General features: G+C 40.9%; 1 protein-coding gene across 9 annotated transcripts in view; it reads left to right on the top strand.

Moving 5' to 3' along the window:
- zfhx3b (zinc finger homeobox 3b) overlaps nt 1-19,219 on the top strand; it is a 287,490-nt gene extending 268,271 nt beyond the window's left edge. For all 9 annotated transcript variants that reach the window (XM_085162836.1, XM_085162826.1, XM_085162793.1 and 6 more), the window contains 5 exons: nt 997-1,133; nt 1,708-1,908; nt 5,022-5,145; nt 5,534-11,053; nt 11,565-19,219. In XM_085162836.1, coding sequence (XP_085018962.1) covers nt 997-1,133; nt 1,708-1,908; nt 5,022-5,145; nt 5,534-11,053; nt 11,565-13,309 — 7,727 coding nt within the window. In that variant the 3' untranslated portion in view covers nt 13,310-19,219. The remainder of the gene's footprint in view (nt 1-996; nt 1,134-1,707; nt 1,909-5,021; nt 5,146-5,533; nt 11,054-11,564) is intronic.
- Nucleotides 19,220-21,736: the final 2,517 nt, after the last annotated feature.

Below are 21,736 nucleotides of genomic sequence, written 5' to 3'. Positions count from 1 at the left end.
ATCAGTCTCATGCCGTCATTGTATCTAGCGGCGGGTTTTTTGTTTGTTTGTTTGTTTTTATCTTTGAAAGCTTTTTTGTTAAATGAGAGCTTGTTATCTTGTGCATCCGAACTTTGGGCGTAGTGTCAGGATTTTGTCAATGCTTTAAGAAAAGGTTTTCCCATGTTGCTGCTCCATTTTCCTCTTTGTCACAGACTAATCGCGCAACCTACAATGCGCTGAAGACATTTGGTAGCAGAAATACAAAAAATCTTATTGGAACTAAACAGCTGATAAGATTTCCCGGCTTTGCTTGATTGAAATCTTCCATAAAACGGTGTGATCACTCCTTAAATACATTTTCTTTTGAGGCAAAACTGTGACTTAATGGATAGGTACCTGAATTAAAACTCCCCTCTCAGCTCTCTCTATGCAGTTTGTCTATGAAAGCACAAAAAGTATGAGCCAAAAAAGATAAACATGTTATTTCCATGTTGCACTTGTTTTTTCACCATCCAAATATTGCAATATGAATGCCATATAACAAAAATCATACTGTAATATATATTTTGCATTGCGTCAAATTTGACAGTCGCATGTATGTTGCACACGAGTTCTCATGGACTGAAGGGTAATCACGGAAAGAGTCAATGTTTAGTGTAGTTTAATACTGGTTTGGATCATCAGCCTTCTCTCTCTGGAAGAAAGACTTTGTATGTCTTGTCTCAGGTGTTGAACTTCATATGGACTGAAATTGTGGGGGTATGAAACCTAAATCTGCAACCTGCAGAAAGCTAATATTTTTATTAGCACTTTCCAGTGTTGTATAATATTCTTACAAGCCAACAGTGAAGCAGACATTTATCGCTCAGCAGCAGCAGATTTGGAAGACAAAATGTGAATAATTTTTGTTGTAACAACAACCCCTCTGCTCATTTACCATTAAATGCACTTATATTATAATTAAAAACTCTCCTCCTTGTTTGCGTGTGTCTTTGTGAATGTGTCTCTCTTCAGCTTTGTCCGGCCACTTGGAACGGCACCAGTCAGGTTCCCCAATTCCTTCCAAAAGGCCCTCTTCACGGTCAGAGGCCTCAGATAGCCCACTCTCCTCGAAACGACCCAGGACAGCTGAGAAGGGTGCTGCGGAGCAGGTGAGAGTTCCACACCACAGTATTTTGTGAATATTGATGCCCTCAGATGTTCATAAAACTATTTTCCAGACTTTGAATTAGAGGTTTCTTGCTAAAGGTTATATCATCCTTAATTACCAAGCCCTTATTAAAAGTCTAAAACTTGCACATCATTTTAAAAAAAAGTACAAAAATATACTAATAATTTTCAGTTGGTTATCTCACCGACCTTTTTTATATTATGCAGAAATCTTCTTTTCAAATATACTCAAAATTATATTAGGCTTCCTGCTGCAGTTGCGCTGCTAATTGTGTATAAGGTGGAAAATCAATATAGTATTTGACAGATGAGAGCACTTTGAAGTGGGTGCCAGGACTCAGCGGTGCTTGGTATTACACACTTGTCTGTGATCAGAGGGATCTGCCTGCTTCAGGGAAGAGGCCCCCACTCTATCCCTGATCCACCGCTTCTCTTCAAGCAGGCCCACCATGATCAGTGCACCCATTTCACCCCATTAACTCTTTGTGGATCTGTGTTTCCTCTCCTCTCGCCTCCCTGTCTCTCCTCCTCTGTTCTGTCTTTACTTTCACCCAGATGTACCAGTGCCCGTACTGCAAGTTTACCAACACGGATCTGAATCGCCTCAGAATGCACGTGATGACACAGCACTCTGTCCAGCCCATGTTACGTTGCCCATTGTGCCAGGACATGCTCAACAACAAGATCCACCTGCAGTTTCACCTCACACATCTCCACAGCGTGGCACCCGATTGCGTTGATAAGCTCATTGCCACAGTGAGTTCTGTATTCGGTGTATTTTGCATGTGGTTGGACACAGCAGTCTCTCCTTATTTCAATAATCTTTATTTTTCCAGGTATATTGAAATTGGCTTCTCTTTTGTTAGGGTGCCATTCATTAGCTTGACTATAGGAGTATTTTTATTACTCTGGTCATTTAGCATTTAGCTCTGCCATAGCATTAGCATACAAGTTTACTACAGCAGCTGAGAAAAATAAGTGGATGAAAAAAAAATGTCCTTCCAACTTTCACAAGCTTTTTTGCATGTATAGCACCTAGTTTTATTCCAGTTTTCTATCCACACAGACCAATCTCTCGGAGTGTTATTATCTCCAAATTCTTTTATACTTAGTGGTGAAGGCAAGAAAGCAACCGCTAATCAAAGCTCTAGGTCGAGAGTATTGCTACCTACTTATATTATGGCCAGTCAGGGGAAAAGCAGTGTGTAAGGTGAAGGACTGTGGTAAGGATTCATTATTGTCGAAAAGAATAGCAACTCACTGCTAATGAATCCCCTTCCACTGAAATGCCTCTGTATCTGTGTCATTCTTGCCCTCACTGCTCTAAATTGCGAGCACTCAGTCAACACAAAGAATGCTGTTAATTGTGTAATGGCTACAGGCAATCCCATTGGCTTGCTGCAAATCATCAAACCTTTTAAGATGCATACTTTTCTTCTTTCTCTTTTTTTTTTCTTTTCTTCTTCATTGTCTTAATGTACCCATAATCAGAAAGGCTTTTCCAGCTCTCTTCTAATCAAAGTCATCTGGGGAGGGGAGCTTGTAATCGGTTTTTGTGTTTTTTAATCATTTCAAGATGAGCGGGTCTCTTAGCTCCCAGTTCATTTATTAGTTCACTTACATTATTGCCATGTCTATGATCACCTGCGTGCCAGTCAAAACAAGGCCTTTTACAATTTGTGGTGAAACAAATGTGACACTGCTTAATCAAAATATAATGAACAGTCAAACCACTTCATGAAATTTTAATAAAACCAACTGAAATGTTGTTATTCACCACTAATCTGACTAAATTACAGCTTATGGAGTTCTTTTTTTTGTTGTTGTTTTTGTTTTGTTTTGTTTTTTTAAACGCAAGTGTGCACTCTCAGTATTATCAGGGAAAGATTTGGCTGGTTTGTACCATGAGCCCTGAAATCTTTACCTGCCGCAGTGCACTGGTACTTACTTTTGTACCTATGCAAAAAAATTCCTCGCATCTTTTAATGCTCATCAAGGAGAAATAAAATTTTATTATCCCCGTTTTTATGTAAATCACTGAGCAAACCTTTTTTCTCTTCTATCTTGTGAAGCTAAATAGCTTGCTGGACAATCAGCGAATAAAACATTGCTCTGTCTGCTGCCTAACCATCTTCATCTCCCATCCAGAAAGTAAATGGCAAGCACATTAGTATGGTAGACGGCAGTATTTATTTCTTTTATAGAGGTAGTAATGTACTGAACCACTACAAGAAGAGATAGAACAGAGGTAATATAACACACATTAAAGCCAGCACCTTTTTATAACTAGTGAATGCAGATAGAAAGGTACTTTATCTTTTTCACATGTCTACTGAGAGGAGCCTGATTAATTTTGAAATAGGTGACTTTTATTTCTTGCCAAGCATGCATAATGATGCATTCACTCTAACAACCTTCATCCATTCGCCCACTTATCGTCTTTCCTTTCCTTTCAGTTAATTTCCTTTCTTTTGCACGTCTGTAATGCTTTTCCCTGACATTCAGTGGATGGATGGATGAATGGATGGATGGATGGATGGATGTAAAGAGATGATAGATATAAAACTATATGTATAATATATACATACTCCTCCAATCCTCCCTCTCTGATTTTATGTCTCATTTTCTGTCTGTGGAAGATAGGGGTAATGAAAATAATTGTGCTTCATTAATTCGGAGTCTGACTGGATGATAGCCATTTTGAACTATGTTTGGCAATTAGGCTGTCCAAATTAAAAGTGACCTTGGGATACTCTGCTCTTGCTTCTAATCGCCTAATGAAGCAGTTGTCTAGAAACAGTCAAATTTGTAATGTAAATTTTTTAAGCGTTTCTATGCTGGTTGCACTAATTTTCTATGTTTCATTTTTAAGAAATAAAGAGGTAACACAAACAAAGACGGGAATGTGTGGATGTCTTCTGGTAAATGTGTGACCACAGTTGTCATATAGTGTTTGACTTTGGGATATAAAGGATTACACCAGACCTCAAAAATCCTGTTGCTTCAGGGCAGATTCTGCTCTATTTCGATCTCACCCAGAGGTTATATGACATGCTACGGTACTTTCAGTTGTGTTCTCACTGTTATTAGAGCAGTAATTAGAAAGCATACAGAATATGTTCTGTGTATAGACCAACATTTATACTTGGGGCCCAGCAATATGCAAGATCCCTTTCCTCTTTCGTGTCCCTTATGCAAGGCACCTTTAATTGGTATTACTTGAAAGAACTACCAATAAAAAGTCTTAATATAGAGGCAACGCAGAAGGAAAAATGGGAGAGGTGATGTAAACTGAAATGCAACTCGTAGACGGAAGATTATTACTCTGCTTGTAAAGATAATTGAAAAAAGGCTAACAAAGGTAGAGTCTTATTACTAAATTAAACTCTATGGAATATTGCTCAGTGGTGACCTGTTTAATGAGAATGTTTAATGAAGTGTCAGGTTTGGGGGTGAAGAGGGGCAATCAGAGGGCGAAATATGAGCTAAGTTAGGGAAGAGCAGCAAGAATAAACAGATGTTGTGCAATCAGTTACTCATGATTGACCATAACCCTCTGAGACCAGGGGGAAGCTAGGTTCATCTTTCTACTTTATTAGTACGTACTGTGTTTTGTTAAGTAATTAGCAAACAAAAACACTAGTACTCAAGAAATCTATCTCATTTCTTGAGGGATCACACAAAAGTAGCCTTTCTTCTGTCATGGATATATGTGGGGGACTGGAGAATGTATATGTATATATGTAAGTAGCTAAGTAACGTCTTTGTGTATCCTCTTGTTTATGTCAGTATTCTTTCATGTAGTCGTTTAAACTAAGAGATGACATCACCTCACCTGTTTGCTCATTCCTTTACAATTGTTTTTCCAGGTGACGACAACTGAAGCACTACCAGCAAGCATGTTCATACCTGTGCCGAGTCCAGACAGAGAGCCGCAGAGCACCCCTCATGCTACATCCAACTCTAACGCTGAAGATACAAAGAAGCAAGCTGGTTAGTATCTGTTTGTTAAAAGCTATGTGTTCTGTAGTGAGCATATTAATGCACTTGGTGTATATTAATGAGATTCAGCTACATTCTACAACCTTATACCTGTGTATTTACACTTTGGAAAAGTCAGTATTTATTGCATAGGCTGGAAAAAATTGTTATTACTGAAGCATTTCACAATTTTGGCCTGCATTCACACCAACACATTATGAAAGATTGTTGGTGTTTGCAGATTTTGTAATTAGTCAGTGCTTGGCTTGTTTGTTTTTTTTGGCACCTTTCCATGCCACTAACACACTGAATGTCCTTTATTGATATTACTGGAAAAATTCCACTCAGCAAATGTAGAATCTGATGAATGGCTATCTTCTCTTGACTTATTTATTCACAGATGCATCAGATGCTGATCCAGAAAAAGGGGTGTCACTCCCTACTGAAATAGCTGAAGCTCGCAAGTCACCTCTGGAAGATCAACAATCAGAACGGGAGGATGCCACAGGATTCCTGTGCTGGAAGAAAGGCTGTAATCAATTGTTCAAGACCTCTAACTCCCTACAAATGCACTTCAATGAGGTTCACAACAAAAGGCACCAATTGCCTGTTTCAGATCGGCATGTCTACAAGTACCGCTGCAACCAGTGTAGTCTGGCCTTTAAGACTGTGGAGAAATTACAACTCCATTCACAATATCATGTGATCAGGGCAGCCACCATGTGCTGTCTTTGCCAGCGAAGCTTCAGAACACTACAGGCGCTGAAGAAGCATTTAGAAACCAGCCACCTGGAACTGAGTGAAGCTGACATCCAGCAGCTGTATGGGGGATTATTGATGAATGGTGACATTATGGCAATGGGTGATCCAAGCCTTGGTGAAGAACATGGAAGTCTGGGAGAGGATGACAAAGATGGAGATGAAAGTGATCCAGAGGAAAAACAAAGCCCGACAGGCAGTGACTCTGGCTCACTGCAGGAAGATTCTGGATCTGAACCTAAACGTGCATTGCCATTCAGAAAGGGCCCTAACTTTACGATGGAGAAATTCCTGGATCCATCTCGTCCTTTTAAGTGCACTGTATGCAAAGAGTCTTTTACACAGAAGAACATCCTTCTGGTTCATTACAACTCTGTCTCCCACCTACACAAGGTGAAGAGGGCTCTTCAGGAGTCTACTACTGGTCAACCTGAGCCTACCAGCAGCCCTGACAACAAGCCATTCAAGTGCAGCACTTGTAATGTGGCATATAGCCAGAGTTCAACTTTGGAAATCCACATGCGCTCTGTTCTACACCAGACCAAAGCTAGGGCAGCCAAACTTGAGGCAGCAGGGGGGATCACTAGCTCTGCAAGCGCAACTGGTTTAAGCAGTGGAGGATCCGGCATGAGCACATCAACATCAAGTCCAAGCCCAGCCAGCAACTCAAACACTAGCTCCACCAACCACAGCTCTTCTGGGAATCAGGCAGCCCAGAATATTCTAGGAGGAAACCACACAAGCCAGACTCACAACACTGAAAACCAGGGGAATTCCTCGGTGAGCTGCCACTCCTCACCATCTGAGAACCACGAAGTGAAAAAGTCCAAATTTTCAGACATTCTCTCTGCAAGGGGGCAACAGCAACAGCTTCAGCAGCAACAGCAATTGGCTCAGGCTCAAGCCCAAGCTCAAGCACAGCTTCAACAAGAGCTCCAGCAGCAAGCTGCTCTTCTACAGTCACAGCTGTTCAACCCAGCACTTCTGCAGCACTTCCCAATGACAACTGATGCACTTCTGCCTCTGCAGCAGCAGCAGTTGCTGTTTCCTTTCTACATCCCTGGAGCAGAATTTCAGCTAAATCCTGAGATCAGCATCAGCAGCTCAGCACTTGGCTTAGCTGGATCCCCCAGCTCTTTGCTTGAAGATCTTAAAAACTCAGCCCAACAGAGTTGCTTGCAGCAGCAATTGATGCACCACCACCTTCAGCAGCAACAGCAGCAGCAACAACAGCAGCAGCAGCAGCAACAGCAGCAGCAGCAACAACAATCACACTTGCAGGTTCAGAGCCAAATGGCGTTGCTGCAACAGAGTGCATCACTCCTCCAACAAGCTGAATTAAAGCAGAAACCTCCCTCCTCTCAGAATGACAAGGACAGAGAAATACAAAGGGAGAGGCATGCAAGCGAAAAAAATGAGGACTATGTAAATAAGGATTCTGCAGACAGCAGGCCAAAAGAAAGGGATAGTCAGCATATTTCAATAAATATAAACCATGATACTGGCTTGCCTCCACCAAGGATTGCTTCAGATGCTCGAGGAAATGCAACTAAAGCCCTGCTGGAAAATTTTGGGTTTGAGTTAGTAATTCAGTACAATGAAAATAAACAGAAAGCTCAGAAAAAGACAGCTGGACCTACTGGATCAAGTGGTCCAGGTGGAATAACAAGAGTCATAGATCCCATTGGGGGATTGGAGAAGCTGGAATGTGAAGCCTGTGGCAAGCTGTTTTCAAACATACTGATTCTGAAGAGTCACCAGGAGCATATCCACCAGGCTTTCTTTCCATTCCGATCCCTTGAGAGGTTTGCCAAGGAATACAGAGAACATTATGATAAGCTCTACCCACTGAGACCGCCTACACCAGAGGCTGCTCCAGCTCCACCACCTCCCCCTCCTCCACCCCCACCTCCTCCTCCACCCCAAAGAGCTCCCACCCCAAATATACCTGTGTCTAATGCCTCACTCACACCTCCAACCGTGCCACCTCCACAAGCACCAGTTCCAATGACACAAATACCCATGCCAATGGATTTGCCGCTCTTCTCCCCACTTATGATGCAGCCCATGTCTCTTCAGTCCCTGCCTACTCAGTTGCCTCCCCAGTTGCCGTCTGTTGAGCCAAGCCTGGCCTCAGACCTGGCCCAACTCTACCAACAGCAACTGACACCAGCCATGCTGCAGCAGAACAAGAGACCACGGACACGCATCACCGACGACCAGCTTAGGGTCCTACGACAGTACTTTGATATCAACAATTCACCAAATGAGGACCAGATCAAAGAGATGGCAGACAAGTCAGGGCTTCCACAAAAAGTGATAAAGCACTGGTTCAGAAACACCCTTTTCAAAGAAAGGCAGCGCAATAAAGACTCGCCTTACAATTTCAACAATCCACCAACAACAACTCTGGAAGACACTAAAATTGATTCCAAACCTCCTTCTCCTGAACCTCAGAAACACGAATACTATGGAAGCAAGAGATCATCCAGGACTAGGTTTACTGACTACCAGCTAAGAGTTCTGCAAGATTTCTTTGATGCCAATGCTTATCCTAAAGATGATGAATTTGAACAGCTCTCAAACCTTTTGAGCCTCCCCACCCGTGTTATTGTTGTGTGGTTCCAAAATGCGCGTCAGAAAGCAAGGAAGAATTATGAAAATCAAGGTGATGGAGGGAAAGATGGTGAAAGAAGAGAACTGTCAAACGACCGATACATTCGCACATCTAACCTGAACTACCAGTGCAAGAAATGTAGTCTCGTTTTCCAGCGTATATTTGATCTAATAAAACACCAAAAGAAGCTGTGTTACAAAGATGAAGATGAGGATGGACAGTATGACAGCCAAAATGAGGATTCAATGGATTTTTCCCATGAATGTTACACTCCCTCTGGGTCTTCCTGTCACACCCCAATGCCCTCCTCTTCGAGTCTCTGCCCACTTCCACCCACGACTTCAGCATTCTCACACCTCCCATCCACCGAGAAAGAGGAGGCATCACCAGCAACCACCTCAAACCTCTATGATGAGAAGCCCAAGCAGTTACCAGAAATAACCGCTGATCCGCGAGAAAACCAAACCTCCATTAAGCAGGAAATTGTGCACCAACCTCAATCTGAAGTACAACACCAGAGACCACAGAGAGAAGAGAAGATCCAAAATGTTTCTAAGCCCTCCAAGCATTCAACTCCTTCCTTTTCTCAGCAGCAACAGCAGAGTGGTCTGTCAGCCTCACAGACAAGCCAGCCTTCATCACAAAGCTCTCACATGGGCCTCAATCCACACTTGACCTCTGCCACACAACAACTGGCACAGCAGATGATCCCATACCAGTGTGAGCAGTGCAAAATTGGCTTCCCCTCCTTTGAGCACTGGCAGGAACACCAGCAATTACACTTCCTTTCTGTGCAAAATCAATTCATCCACCCGCAGTTCCTCGACCGTCCAATTGACATGTCTTTCATGCTTTTTGATCCTAGCAATCCTCTCCTGGCAACCCAGCTAATCTCTGGGATGCCACAAATTCCAAGCAGCTCTGCCACCTCTCCGTCCACCCCAACCTCCACTATGAACTCCCTGAAAAGGAAGTTAGAGGAGAAAGCTAGCACTAGTCCAGGAGAAAACGATAGCACAAATAGTGGAGAAGAGCCACAGCGAGACAAGAGGCTTAGAACCACCATCACACCTGAACAGCTAGAGATCTTATATCAGAAGTATTTATTAGATTCTAATCCTACGCGTAAAATGCTTGACCACATTGCTGTTGAGGTGGGTTTGAAAAAGAGAGTTGTGCAAGTGTGGTTCCAGAATACCAGAGCCAGAGAGAGAAAAGGCCAGTTTAGAGCTGTTGGGCCAGCCCAAGCTCATCGTAGGTGTCCTTTTTGTCGAGCTCTTTTTAAAGCAAAGACTGCCCTTGAAGCACACATTCGCTCTCGTCACTGGCATGAAGCCAAACGTGCTGGATATAATTTAACTCTCAGCGGTATGTTACCTGAGCAGGAGAACATGCAAATAAAAATGGATGCTCTTGATACATCAGGTTACTCCCAGCTACCCCCTACTACAAACAGTGATGGACAAAGCTCCTCCATGTCACCCATGAACAAAGGCTTGGACTTGTCTCCAAGGGGTCTACTGAGCCCTTCATCCATCAAAGTTGAAGGAATGGAAGACTTTGAGAGTGCCACCATGTCCTCTATGAACCTGAACTTTGATCAGAGCAAACTCGATAATGATGACTGCTCTTCTGTGAATACAGCCATTACAGACACAACCACAGGTGATGAGGCTAATGCTGATAATGACAGTGCTGATGCAAAGCACAGCCAAAATAGTGGCGATTACCTGTCTAAGTCTGGGGGCACAGCTCCCATCCTTGAAAATGATGACCAGATGTCCTCGGGACTAGTAAGCCCTGCAACAAGCTATTATGCTAAGGACTATGAAAATGAAAATATGATTGACCACAGTGAGACGTCCAGTCTGGCTGACCCCTGCTCACCAAGTCCTGGAGCCTCTGGTAGCAGGAGCCTTGAAGGTGGAGATAGACCTGGCCAAAAGCGCTTCCGAACCCAGATGACTAACCTCCAGCTGAAAGTGTTAAAATCCTGTTTTAACGACTACAGGACACCTACCATGCTGGAATGCGAGGTACTTGGCAATGATATTGGACTTCCAAAGAGAGTGGTTCAGGTGTGGTTTCAAAATGCTCGCGCAAAGGAGAAAAAGGCAAAGCTCAATATGGCCAAGCACTTCGGAATAAATCAGACATCTTACGAGGGGCCGAAGACTGAGTGCACTTTGTGTGGTGTTAAATATAGCGCTCGCCTCTCTGTTCGTGATCACATTTTCTCCCAGCAACACATCTCTAAGGTGAAGGATACTATTGGCAGCCAGATCGATAAAGAGAAAGAGTACTTTGACCCAGCTACTGTCCGCCAACTTATGGCCCAGCAAGAAATGGACCGCATTAAGAAGGCCAATGAAGTTTTAGGATTGGCGCAGCAACAGGCCATGCAGCAGCAGGGGATGTTTGATAACCCTGCAATGCAGGCTTTAAATCTCCAGTCGGCCTATCCAAACCTGCAAGGCATCCCACCTGTCCTTTTACCAGGGGTTGGCAGCCCCTCTCTTCCCAGCTTTAACTCATCTAATTCAGGTACGTCACTATTTGGCATTTTTTCACTACTAACATTTCAGGTTTAGAGTTGCAGATGGGTTTTCTCAACTAAACTAGTTTAATAAATGATCATCCATTGCTGCAGGAAGTACTGTGTATTTCCAGGCATCAGATCTAACTATGAATCAGTCTGCCACATATATTCATTAACACTGATGCAAATATATCTGACATAATTTATTGACCTTTGCCATTGTTGCTATTGTTGTGCTATTATGTACCCAACCTGTCTCAAATGCTAACACTTAAGCTTTAGACCAGAAAATACCACAAAGTACAAGGCTTTGATTTTGTGATATTTGTAGTAATTTCACAAAGCTTTTTATGATTCACATAAAAATAATCATTTGCCTCTTTTGTATCACCTTTCAGTATTGTTTAATTAATTAGTTTTGTTACAGCTGAATAATCTTTTAAAAAGGCACTGCACTACCATGAAATAAAAACCTATTAAGTCTTATTTTCTTGTCTGTATTTGACAAATTTGCAGCTTTAACTCCTCCAAAACCTTCAAACCTCCTGAACATGCCTGGTGCCAGTGTTCCCTCACCTAGCCTCCCCACGTCTGGATTGCCCAACAAGCCTCCCTCCTCATCGTCTCTCACTGCATCCAGCCCAGCCCAGACCAACACGTCTACTTCCCACTCAAACCCCACCTCCAATTCCACATCCTCAACCAGTCAGTCGCGACCTGAACCCCCCAAAGAACGAGATGCTGAGAGAGTAAAAGAGAAGGAGAAGGCCAAGGAAAAGACAGAGAAGCCCTCAACTCCATCATCAACTGGAAGCACCCCCGCCCCTTCCACTTCTGCTGCCAGCGCCAAAAAGGAGAAACCTGAAACAGCTGTTCCTGCCACTTCTATGCCCACACCTGGAATGGAGTATGTGGTAGATCCTGCCCAGCTTCAGGCCCTCCAGGCTGCTTTGGCATCAGATCCCACAGCTCTCCTCACAAACCAGTTTCTACCCTACTTCATGCCTGGCTTTTCCCCATATTATACCCCTCAGATTCCTGGGGCTCTACAAGGGGGCTACCTGCAACCAATGTATGGTATGGAAAGTCTCTTCCCTTACAACCCAGCATTGTCACAAGCACTGATGGGCCTGTCTCCAGGGTCCCTACTGCAGCATTACCAGCAATATCAGCAGAGCTTGCAGGAGGCACTACAGCAGCAGCAGCGGCAGCTTCAGCAGATCCAGCAACCCAAGGCGAGCCAAACTTCAGTTCCCCCTCAAACCTTGGGGGATCGCAAAGATTCTGCCAAAGATCCAGCGAAATCAGAGGAGCAAAAGGGCAATCCACAAAGTGAACCTCCCACTTCCTCCTCTTCCTCTTCCTCCTCGTCCTCCTCCTCCTCTTCTCATACTACAGTACCCTCCGAGCAGAATGAGATGGATGGCAAACCTGTGGACACCCATCTAGACCAGTATATCGTCCCCAAGGTGCAGTATAAACTGGCATGCCGCAAGTGTCAAGCTGTTTTCACCAAGGAAGAAGCGGCTATTACCCACCTTAAATCGAACTGCTTTTTCGGTCAGTCTGTGGCAAACCTGCAAGAGATGTTGCTGCGTGTCCCCGGTGGCGTAGGTGTAGGGGCTGGAAGTCTCTATGACTGCCTGGCTTGTGACACTACGTTGGATGGGGAGAAAGCACTCAGTCAACACCTGGAATCGGCATTGCACAAACACAGAACAATCAAGAGATCGGTCAGAAATGCCAAAGAGCACGCTACTAGTTTATTACCTCACTCTTCAGCCTGCTTCCCCAATCCTAACACCGCATCTACCTCGCAGTCTGCCACTCATCCCATCAGCAGCCCTCCTCCCCCGCCAACAACATCAGCCACCATGCCATCTTCTGCTGTCTCCTCATCTTTGTGCTCCTCCTCTACTACCCAACTCAACACCACAGCTGCCGGAAAACCCTGGCCCCAGGCCCCTTTCCCCAGAGCTTTAGCTGGGAAGCCCAATGCTAGTCCCTCCTCTTCTTCCTCCTCTTTTCCTCCAGTGTCCTCACCTTCAACGGTTACCTCAAGTTCATTGAGCACCTCAGGAGTTCAGACCTCGATACCAACAGACGTCTTTACCGACGAGTCTGACTCTGACAGCAGTCAGAAGTCAGCAAACAGGCTGGGCAGGACGGCGGAGGAGCTGCAGCAGCCTGGCTTTGTCAAAGACAGTAATAGTTGTAGTAGTAATCTTGCTAGTGTAGGAACAGACTCCATCAGATTGTAAAAGAGCTTTCAGTGATGGACGATATTTAAAAAAAACTCCCTAAAAGACAAAAAAAAAAAATCCAAAAATTAAAAAAACCCATAAAAAGCAGCAATGTTAAAAATACATTAAAAGTATACAAACCAATTTCAGAAAAAGATGTGTAAAGACTAACTGCAATTCCAAAGCTTGTAACCAAAAATTTAAATGTTAGTGGATTGTTTTCCCATATCAACATGCTGGTTTTCATTTTTGTATTTCTTTGTTTTTCTTTTGTTTTTGTTTAAACTCAACCGAAACGCACCGATCAGCCACAACATTAAAACCACCTGCATTAAATTGTGTATGCCCCATTGTGCCAGCAAAATAGTTTATGACCCATCAGGGCACGGACACTTGACCCTTAGGTGTGTCCCGTGGTTTCTGGTACTGGGATGTCGGCTGCAGACTGGGATTGCGTTGAGGTCCAGGGAGGTTGAAGGCCAGGTTAACGCCTTAGGTTCTTTGTCGTGTTCCTTAATCCTGCTGTGCGGTTGGTCAAAATACCATCTGCATGAATGCCAAGGTTTCCCAGCATCACACTGTAACGAGGTGAACAATTTCTTTTTTTTTAATCAGCTGTCAGTGTTTTTAATGTCGTGGCTAATCTGTGTACAGGCATACTAATATGTGAGAACAGAAAAAGATCGCTGCAGTTACGTTTTGGGTAATGGTGGAGGAATGCTGTACTGTATGGCAATGGACTGCCTCAAAGTTGACAGATGGCCCAAGAACCCTTTTGAAGAAATGCAAGTCAACGAGCTGTCCCTTTGTTTTGTAATAATTTCTACTTAATAGCACAGCCACAAAAAGCCAGTATGTACTGTATGGGAGAATAGTCTATCAGTTTTCTTGCTATTTAAGCATTCAGATACCAATGGCTTGCAAAAGTGAAAGAATAATGTAATGTCTATTTTATTCTCAGGTCAACAGCTCACAGATGTTTTTCTGTTACAGAAATTCATGTTTTCACCTTGTGTTTCCAACAGGAGATGAGCATTATTATTGTTTTCTTTCTGAACTTGATTTACTAATAGAAAGTTTAAGTTGAATTAAATTTTGATAAGGCATTGTTTCTGGGCATTCAAATAGGGTCAAACAATTTGCTGATTTCAATATCAGAAATTCTTTCAAAGTGGGGAAGTTACAGTCCCGATTATCCCATACAAGGAAAGCATTGCAGACGTGATAACGGGCGATGAATAGTTTTAATTAAAAAAGAAAAAAGAAAAAAAAGAATCAGCCTTCTGTATTTATGATAGATACAAGCATTTTTGGTGTTAAGTAGAATGTTGCATTGGAAACGAATTTAAACAGTATGGTAGGTTGGAGGAAAAAAAAAACCTTTATGTACATTTAGCTTTTGTATTGTCCAATTTTATGACACTTCATTTGATGTTGTCTTGGTCATTCCGATAGTCTAGATTATGGACAGGTAATTTATCGAAACTTTATTTCTGTCTTATTCTTAACTTCTTGGGAAACATGAACCCAAATGCCCCTCCTGACAAGGCAGGATCCTCTTTTAGCATTATTTAAATTTTATGATTTGGTTGGTATTGCTCTAACCAAAATGAAAAAGATAATGGGTGAAATATTGAAAGTTTTATTTAATTTAATTTTTGTGTTACCTTTGTGCACTTATCACTGTCTGACTCCTATTTTTCACTCTTCGTTTTCCTCTCTCGGCACTTATTTTTCTCTCTCGCTCTCCTGTGTTTGTAGATATGTATACAAAGCAGGTCTTTTGTTCTTCATGTAGTGTGGCTACGGTCTTTTTTTTTTCCTTTTTTTTTGTCATAAGTGAAAATGAAAAAAGAATACTAATAATAATTCTCACGCTTTAAGACAAAAAGAAAATCCAAAGACTAAACACTTTCACCATTGGTGCATAAAGATGAGAAAAGAGGGTTCTTTATACTTGAGAATTTGTTGCTGTTTTTAGAGGAAAGAAACAAAGTTTTAAAAGATAAAGGAGTACGCATCAGAGTTGCCGATTTTGCTTCTTTGCAAGCAAACAGGTGGCTTTTTTACGTAAATACCAAAAACCAAAAAGGGCCCTTGTCCTTGCATTGTGGAGTAGCACCGTTACAGAGCCATTGCAGTTTGTATAATAGAGGTTATTAATCTTTGTTTGACTTTTGTCACATTCAAATGTCAATTTTTTTAAGAAAACGTATAAGGTCTGGTCTTCAAGGACATACGTTTTGCTGCTAATGTAGAATTTTGAGGGAAAAAAAAAGAGTACCTAGATGCATGCTCATTTTGCTTTTGGCTAAGCTTTAAAACAAACAATAAACCAATTTCTTGCCTCTGCAACACCTTTTTTTTTTTTTCTTGTTGCAAAAACGGAACTTTGAAGACTGTGAATATATGTTCCAAAGGACATTTTGCCGATTTTCTTTTCTTTGAATAGACCAATGTTTAAAGCCAATGATCTATAACGTTTGTAAAGAACAGTGCATTCCAAATATCACAATGGATTTTTCTTAAGCAAGGACTGATCCTGTTTCATTTGATTGCTTTTAATTGTCACAATCTATTTTTTCCTCATTTTTGAAGTGACTGTAAACTGTTGTGTACATTTTTTGCATCATTGGTTGCTGAAGAAAGCGACCCCCATATGTCATTTTGTGCTGGCATGGAACGTTGCTGAAAATCCCTCCATCCAGTCAAGGTTGTTGCTCACTTGTTAAGCAAGTAATAGTGGTTACCAAAAAATGTATATAATACATCTGGTACTGATGCGTCTCATAGGTTTAGTAACATTTATACCAGTCGACCTACAACTAGTCTCAGAGGGGAATAACGGCCGTTTTGCTGAGGTGCTGTCGCTCAGTCACTTGTTGCATGTGTCTGCAGGGTGCCACTTCCACACATAGATTACAGGTAGAGACATCTTCATTCCAAAGCATTATGTCTGGAAAAAGTAGGAGGTTATTTTTGAAGATGTCTCTTGTTTTCAAATTGTTAGGATGCTTTCATGTCCAAAGAAGTCACTTACTTCGTTTTGTTGCAATGGAAATGGATGTGCGTAGGTACCACACCCTTCTCCCTTATGATATCATCATTTTAATTTTTCTTTTTTTTTTAAACCAAAACCAAGACATATTTAAATTTGTGGAGAACTACTTTTTTGGCCACTATTGTATAGTCAATATATTTTGCCCTAATGACTAAAAAGGCACAATCTCAAAGGTGTTTAAAAATGCTACATCTTGTAGAGAAATGGTATTTGGTGTTAATACTACAGCATGCTGTTGAAAGTCAGTAGATCTGGTCTGCAAGCTTGCTACGTCTCAAGTCCAGTTCCCTGAAATACTGTTCACATGTGCTTTCTTGTGTTGGAAAAAAAAAAATCCTTAAGTTGTACAGTTTTTCCTCAAAATATGTTTGCTTTATTTTATTTTTCAGATAATGTCAGACATGTATTATTTTCTTAGAAGTATTTTATTTTATTTTCCGTGAATTACTTTTTATCATAAATTAACACTAGCTTTAAATTGAATTGCTGAAATTGAGAGACAAAAAGGAAAATTATGACCTGGCCACTTTATATTCATTGTTTCGATGATACTTTTTGCTCTTTTTTTCCAAAGTGTAATCTTTTGGGCTCTTTTGTGGAAGACACAGTTGAGGTCTTCACATTAGATTCAGCCAGCATGTACTCTGTATGGGTTTGTGTGTTTGTGTAAGTGTGCGTTGTACGTCTGTGTGCGTGTATGTGCGTGCGTGTCATAAGAGCCAGCATCAATTCAATTTTTTTTTCTTCTTCTTTGCCTTTAATTATTATTTTTTTTTTGGTTATATGTTACTCACCAAAACAAGCTGAACCACGAAGCTGGATTGTGAATAACTGAAATTCAGAAAATCAAATTTAAAAGATAACGATTGGAAATGAGAACGATGACAACGAAGCACTGAGCAGTTTTTACTTTGATTGAATATATGAATGTGGCCAAAGCTTTATGCAGTTGAAACACAAAGGAAAAAAAAAACGTGCCCCGGATAAGTGTATATTTTATTGCGGCACACAATGCTATTGTGGATTCAGGGATCCACCTCCTTACATTTGGGATACTTGATTTTAATGGACAATTACAAGAGAGGGATAAAGACAAGGTCTTGCTGTAGAGGTCATCTTTTGCCCACTGTGAAAACGAAAGTGTACCTGTATACAGATATAGATATATTTAAAACCAAGACATCAACTGTTTGTTTTCTTTTATTTGTTTGTTTGTTTTTTGAGATGAAGAAGGAATAAAAAGAAATGATAAAGGACTCTGGGAAGCTTTGGAGATCTTGTTAGGAGGACAAGGGAGGCTCTGGGCACACAAAACTGGGCATGGGAGCCAAAGCCAGGCTCAAAACAGCTTTAAAAACCACCTCCTTATTTGATTACTGACAACTCTGTAATGCGAATGGACTCTGGAACCAATGGACGTGTGTCATACACAGAGGAAAGTCTTTAGAGGAAACTGAACTTAAGTGGCTCCAGCTGCCTCTTTCTCCTTTCTGTCTGTCCTTTATTTCTCCAGCTCTGCCTCCGCTTCTGCTCTTTGATGGACATTTTCCAAATTTCAGGACAGGATGGACAGAGATGCTTGCTTCATATCTTCCAGTTCATGTTGCTACCCGTTTCATTTCCTCGTGCTTGTCTCCGGTTGACAAGTAAAGCTCTCCAGTCAAATGGCGGCTCACCCCTCTCTCTGTTGGTTACATTATCTAAACAGAGAAATTAACAACACAGAGAGGGGATGGGTTCTCAAAGCTGTCATTCTTAAAGAGGCAGTTACACTAAGAAAAAAAAAAAAAAAAGCATATTAACCAAAATTAACAACCAAACTAACAACCAAACAACCATTTGCTCCAACTTCAAAGATGAACTGTTACTTGGAGCTCTCTGTTCCTTTTGTGACTTCTGGTGCCACAATGTTTTTTTATCCTTTTTTTTTTTTTTTTTTTTTTTTTTTTTTTTGTTTCCTTGAATTACTCCTCCTTCGAGCCTCATAAGCATGGCTCTGTGGCTCCAGGCAGCCCATCTGAGGGTAGAAAAAAACAGCCTTGCAATGTACAAAAAAGAGCAAGTTAAACCAAAAATGTTGTTCTTGATGTCTTTTCTATACTGTAGTCTTGTTAGCTTTTTTGTTACTGTAATTATATGAAGATTTCCAAACTGTACCAAATTACATGGAAACTAACATACATACAACCACATGGAACTTCAGACTTTTAAAGAAACTTTTGTCACAAAAACTTGTTGTCCTAGTTAAGTTGATTGTAGATGGTAATTGAATATACTCCTTTGAAAATATTTCATCAAGTATGTTTCTTGCTCATTGTGATACATTAAAAAAGTATGAGCATAAAAACACACTGGTTTGGTCTCCTTTCTGATTGTTGTGGGATTTGATTGCTTTGCTTTCAGCGGACTGCTGTTCGGCAGACCTCGGCACAAGATTGCAAACAATTTTCATTTTCTCTTGTGTACTGAAAAGATTTATGCATCCCTTAAAATACAGATTTTTTGTTGTTTAAGAGACCATATGGATTAGATATTTGCATGAATTTCATTAAAACATAATCATCTCCTTTTGATCCCTTTTACACCAAACGACCAAAGTTTCAGTTATTTCAATAACTGTATGCGTGTGGGTGGATGTTACTGATTTAAAAGTGCCATCTAACCCTAAAGGATAAATCCACAAAAAAATCCCAAACATTAGGAGAAATGAACTTCAAATGCAAAATTTATACAATACTGAGAGACAGGAGTATTCTGCAGTAGCTGGAGAGTCTTTCATAGTATTTTTTCTTTTTGTGACCTTTGTACTTAGGGAAAACCATATTTATGCTCTTAGCAAACTAATAAACACTCAAACCAGAAACAAAGGACTGCCCAATATATTTACTGAAGAAGCCTTTTGTTTTTTACATGTTGTATTCTGTTTATTATTGTACTATTACCATAGGGTCTTTACCTTACAATGCACCTATAAGCGGCTGTTGTGATTTGCAATACAAAATGTATGTATTCAGAGAAAACCCCAACAATCAGATGACCCCTATGAGCAAGCACTTTAGTGACAGTAGGAAGGGAAAACTCCCTTTTAACAGGAAGAAACCTCCAGCAGAACCAGGCTCAGGGAGGGGCGGGGTGGCTTATAAAGAAACATTCGATGCATCATAGGAATCCCCCAGCAGCCTAGACCTATTGCAGTGTAACCGAGGGAGGATTCAGGGTCACCTGATCCAGCCTTTCCTTTCTGACAAACCATATAGTTACGTTTTAAACCTAATCTTAAAAGTAGAGATGCTCTCTGTCTGCCGAATCCCAACTGGAAGCTGGTTCCACAGAAGAGGGGCCTGAAAGCTGAAGGCTCTGCCTCTCATTCTACTTTTAAATACTCTAGGAACCACAAGTAAGCCAGCAGTCTGAGAGTGAAGTGCTCTAATGCGGTAATACGGTACTAGAAGGTCATTAAGATAACATGTGGCCTGATTATTCAAGACCGTGTCTGTATTCATTGATTACATGTACAAACACACAGCATTTAGCACAAACTACAGTGAAAGGCATCAGTGAATGATTCGTCACTGATGTTGATGAATGAAGTGACTGAAATACTGTTAACAGGTCTATGACATTAATCAGATGTTTCTACGTATCACTGCAGTTTTATTATACATAGTTTTACAAGGCAGTAGGCAAAGATACAAAGGTGCAACATCTGAGGCTTTGCCATTATGCTGATGCTCATATACACAGCATTATAGTCAAGTGGACACATTAAAAGAGTTTCACTATAGGTTTAACACTCAGTTCTATGTTGTGAAATAAAGCCTTATTTTTAATACAACATACATTTTCCTTATTAATTTAATTTTAGTTCTGCAAGTATTGAGTCATTTTACTCTCCACTGACTAAAACAGGCGCCTTCTCTGAAACGTTTTCGTGTGAGCAAAATGGATGCGAACCTGTCAACGTCAACTATGCAACACTTTGTTTTTCAGCGAGTGTCTCGTAGAGTAGTTAGCCAGCACAGCAGTGTTTTAAATTATAGTGTTCTATATAGTGCGTTCTTGTTTTGAATGGTAATTGGTCTGGAGGGGAACTACACTCCTGGGTTGGAGACTTTGGCCAATCACACATCTTGTCTGACCAGATCAGGTGAGTAGTAAAAAGGAAAAAAAAAGTCTACACATAAAGTAACATATGTGCCTTCAGAGTCAAGTATGAATCCATGTGTGTAAAGATAAAAGTCAGGAGTGTCTGTGGGTGATTATCTGGTGGGGGGGGGGGGGGGGGGGGGGGGCTTAGAAAAGATGAGAAAAGAAAGAGAGGAAGTTGCCTTTCTAAGTGTTGTAAGCATTATTCATGAATTAATTATTATAGCTCTCTGTAATAGATAAACTTATCAAATAATAACCTCTTCAACATCTTATGCTCATTTCTGCATTTCGTCACATTTTCAGCTTTTTTTTTAAGCTGCATGATGTTTTTCCTCATTTTGCCACATAGTACACAGTATATTTTCTGACCCAGTATCTGTACTATATTGTCTTTTATCCTGTTAAAGTTGTAGCTTTATACAGTTTCCCATTCTCCTTTTTAATCTCTTGCACCTTTTGAACCATTTAATTTTCAGCCTTTTCCCTTTCCCCGTGTTAGCTTGGACAACTTTCAACAAAAGTTCAACTGTTTGAACTTTTAACTTATTTCCAGGTGGTACAACTGAGTCCTGTGCTTTTATGAGTCTTGAGAGCAAACACATTGTGCAAGACTAGGCCCACTAAGAATACTTGTGGATATTCTGTATCAGCATATGAGCCGTGGATACAAGAGCTGACATTTGTTATATCACACAAACAACCAGATTTAGATTAGGCGGTTAATATTCACAGCATTGCAGCTTATTTACCTACCCAACAAATAAAAACTAAATTTCTCTTCCCTTTTCAATTTCTGCAACATGTGTGCGTTTTTTTTTTAAGGCACAGTACTGAATACAAGAATAATACTACGCCAAGTAAAAACTGGAGATTTAACACATCACTACTTAAAGATGAAGACTTTATTAAATATTTTAAAAAGGAATGGACTTCATATTTAGACTTTAATGACACTCCCGGAACATCTGCTTCTGTTCTATGGGAAGCAGGAAAAGCTGTGATGAGAGGTAAAATAATTTCTTTCTCATCACACAAAAAGAAAGAAGAAAACAAAAATATTCAGGAATTAGAAAAAACCATCAAATCCTTAGAAGAAGCCTACGCGTTCCACCAAGATCAAGAAATAATGAACAAAATATGCAAAACAAAACTAGAATTAAATGAAATTATTAATAGAAAAACACAATTCCTTGTACAAAGACTTCGCTTGCAGAATTTTGAACACAGTAACAAAC

The sequence above is a fragment of the Neolamprologus multifasciatus genome, chromosome 1 (genome assembly GCF_963576455.1).
Source record: "Neolamprologus multifasciatus chromosome 1, fNeoMul1.2, whole genome shotgun sequence".
NCBI classification, from domain to species: domain Eukaryota; kingdom Metazoa; phylum Chordata; class Actinopteri; order Cichliformes; family Cichlidae; genus Neolamprologus; species Neolamprologus multifasciatus.
This window is presented reverse-complemented; position numbering and strand designations above follow the sequence as displayed.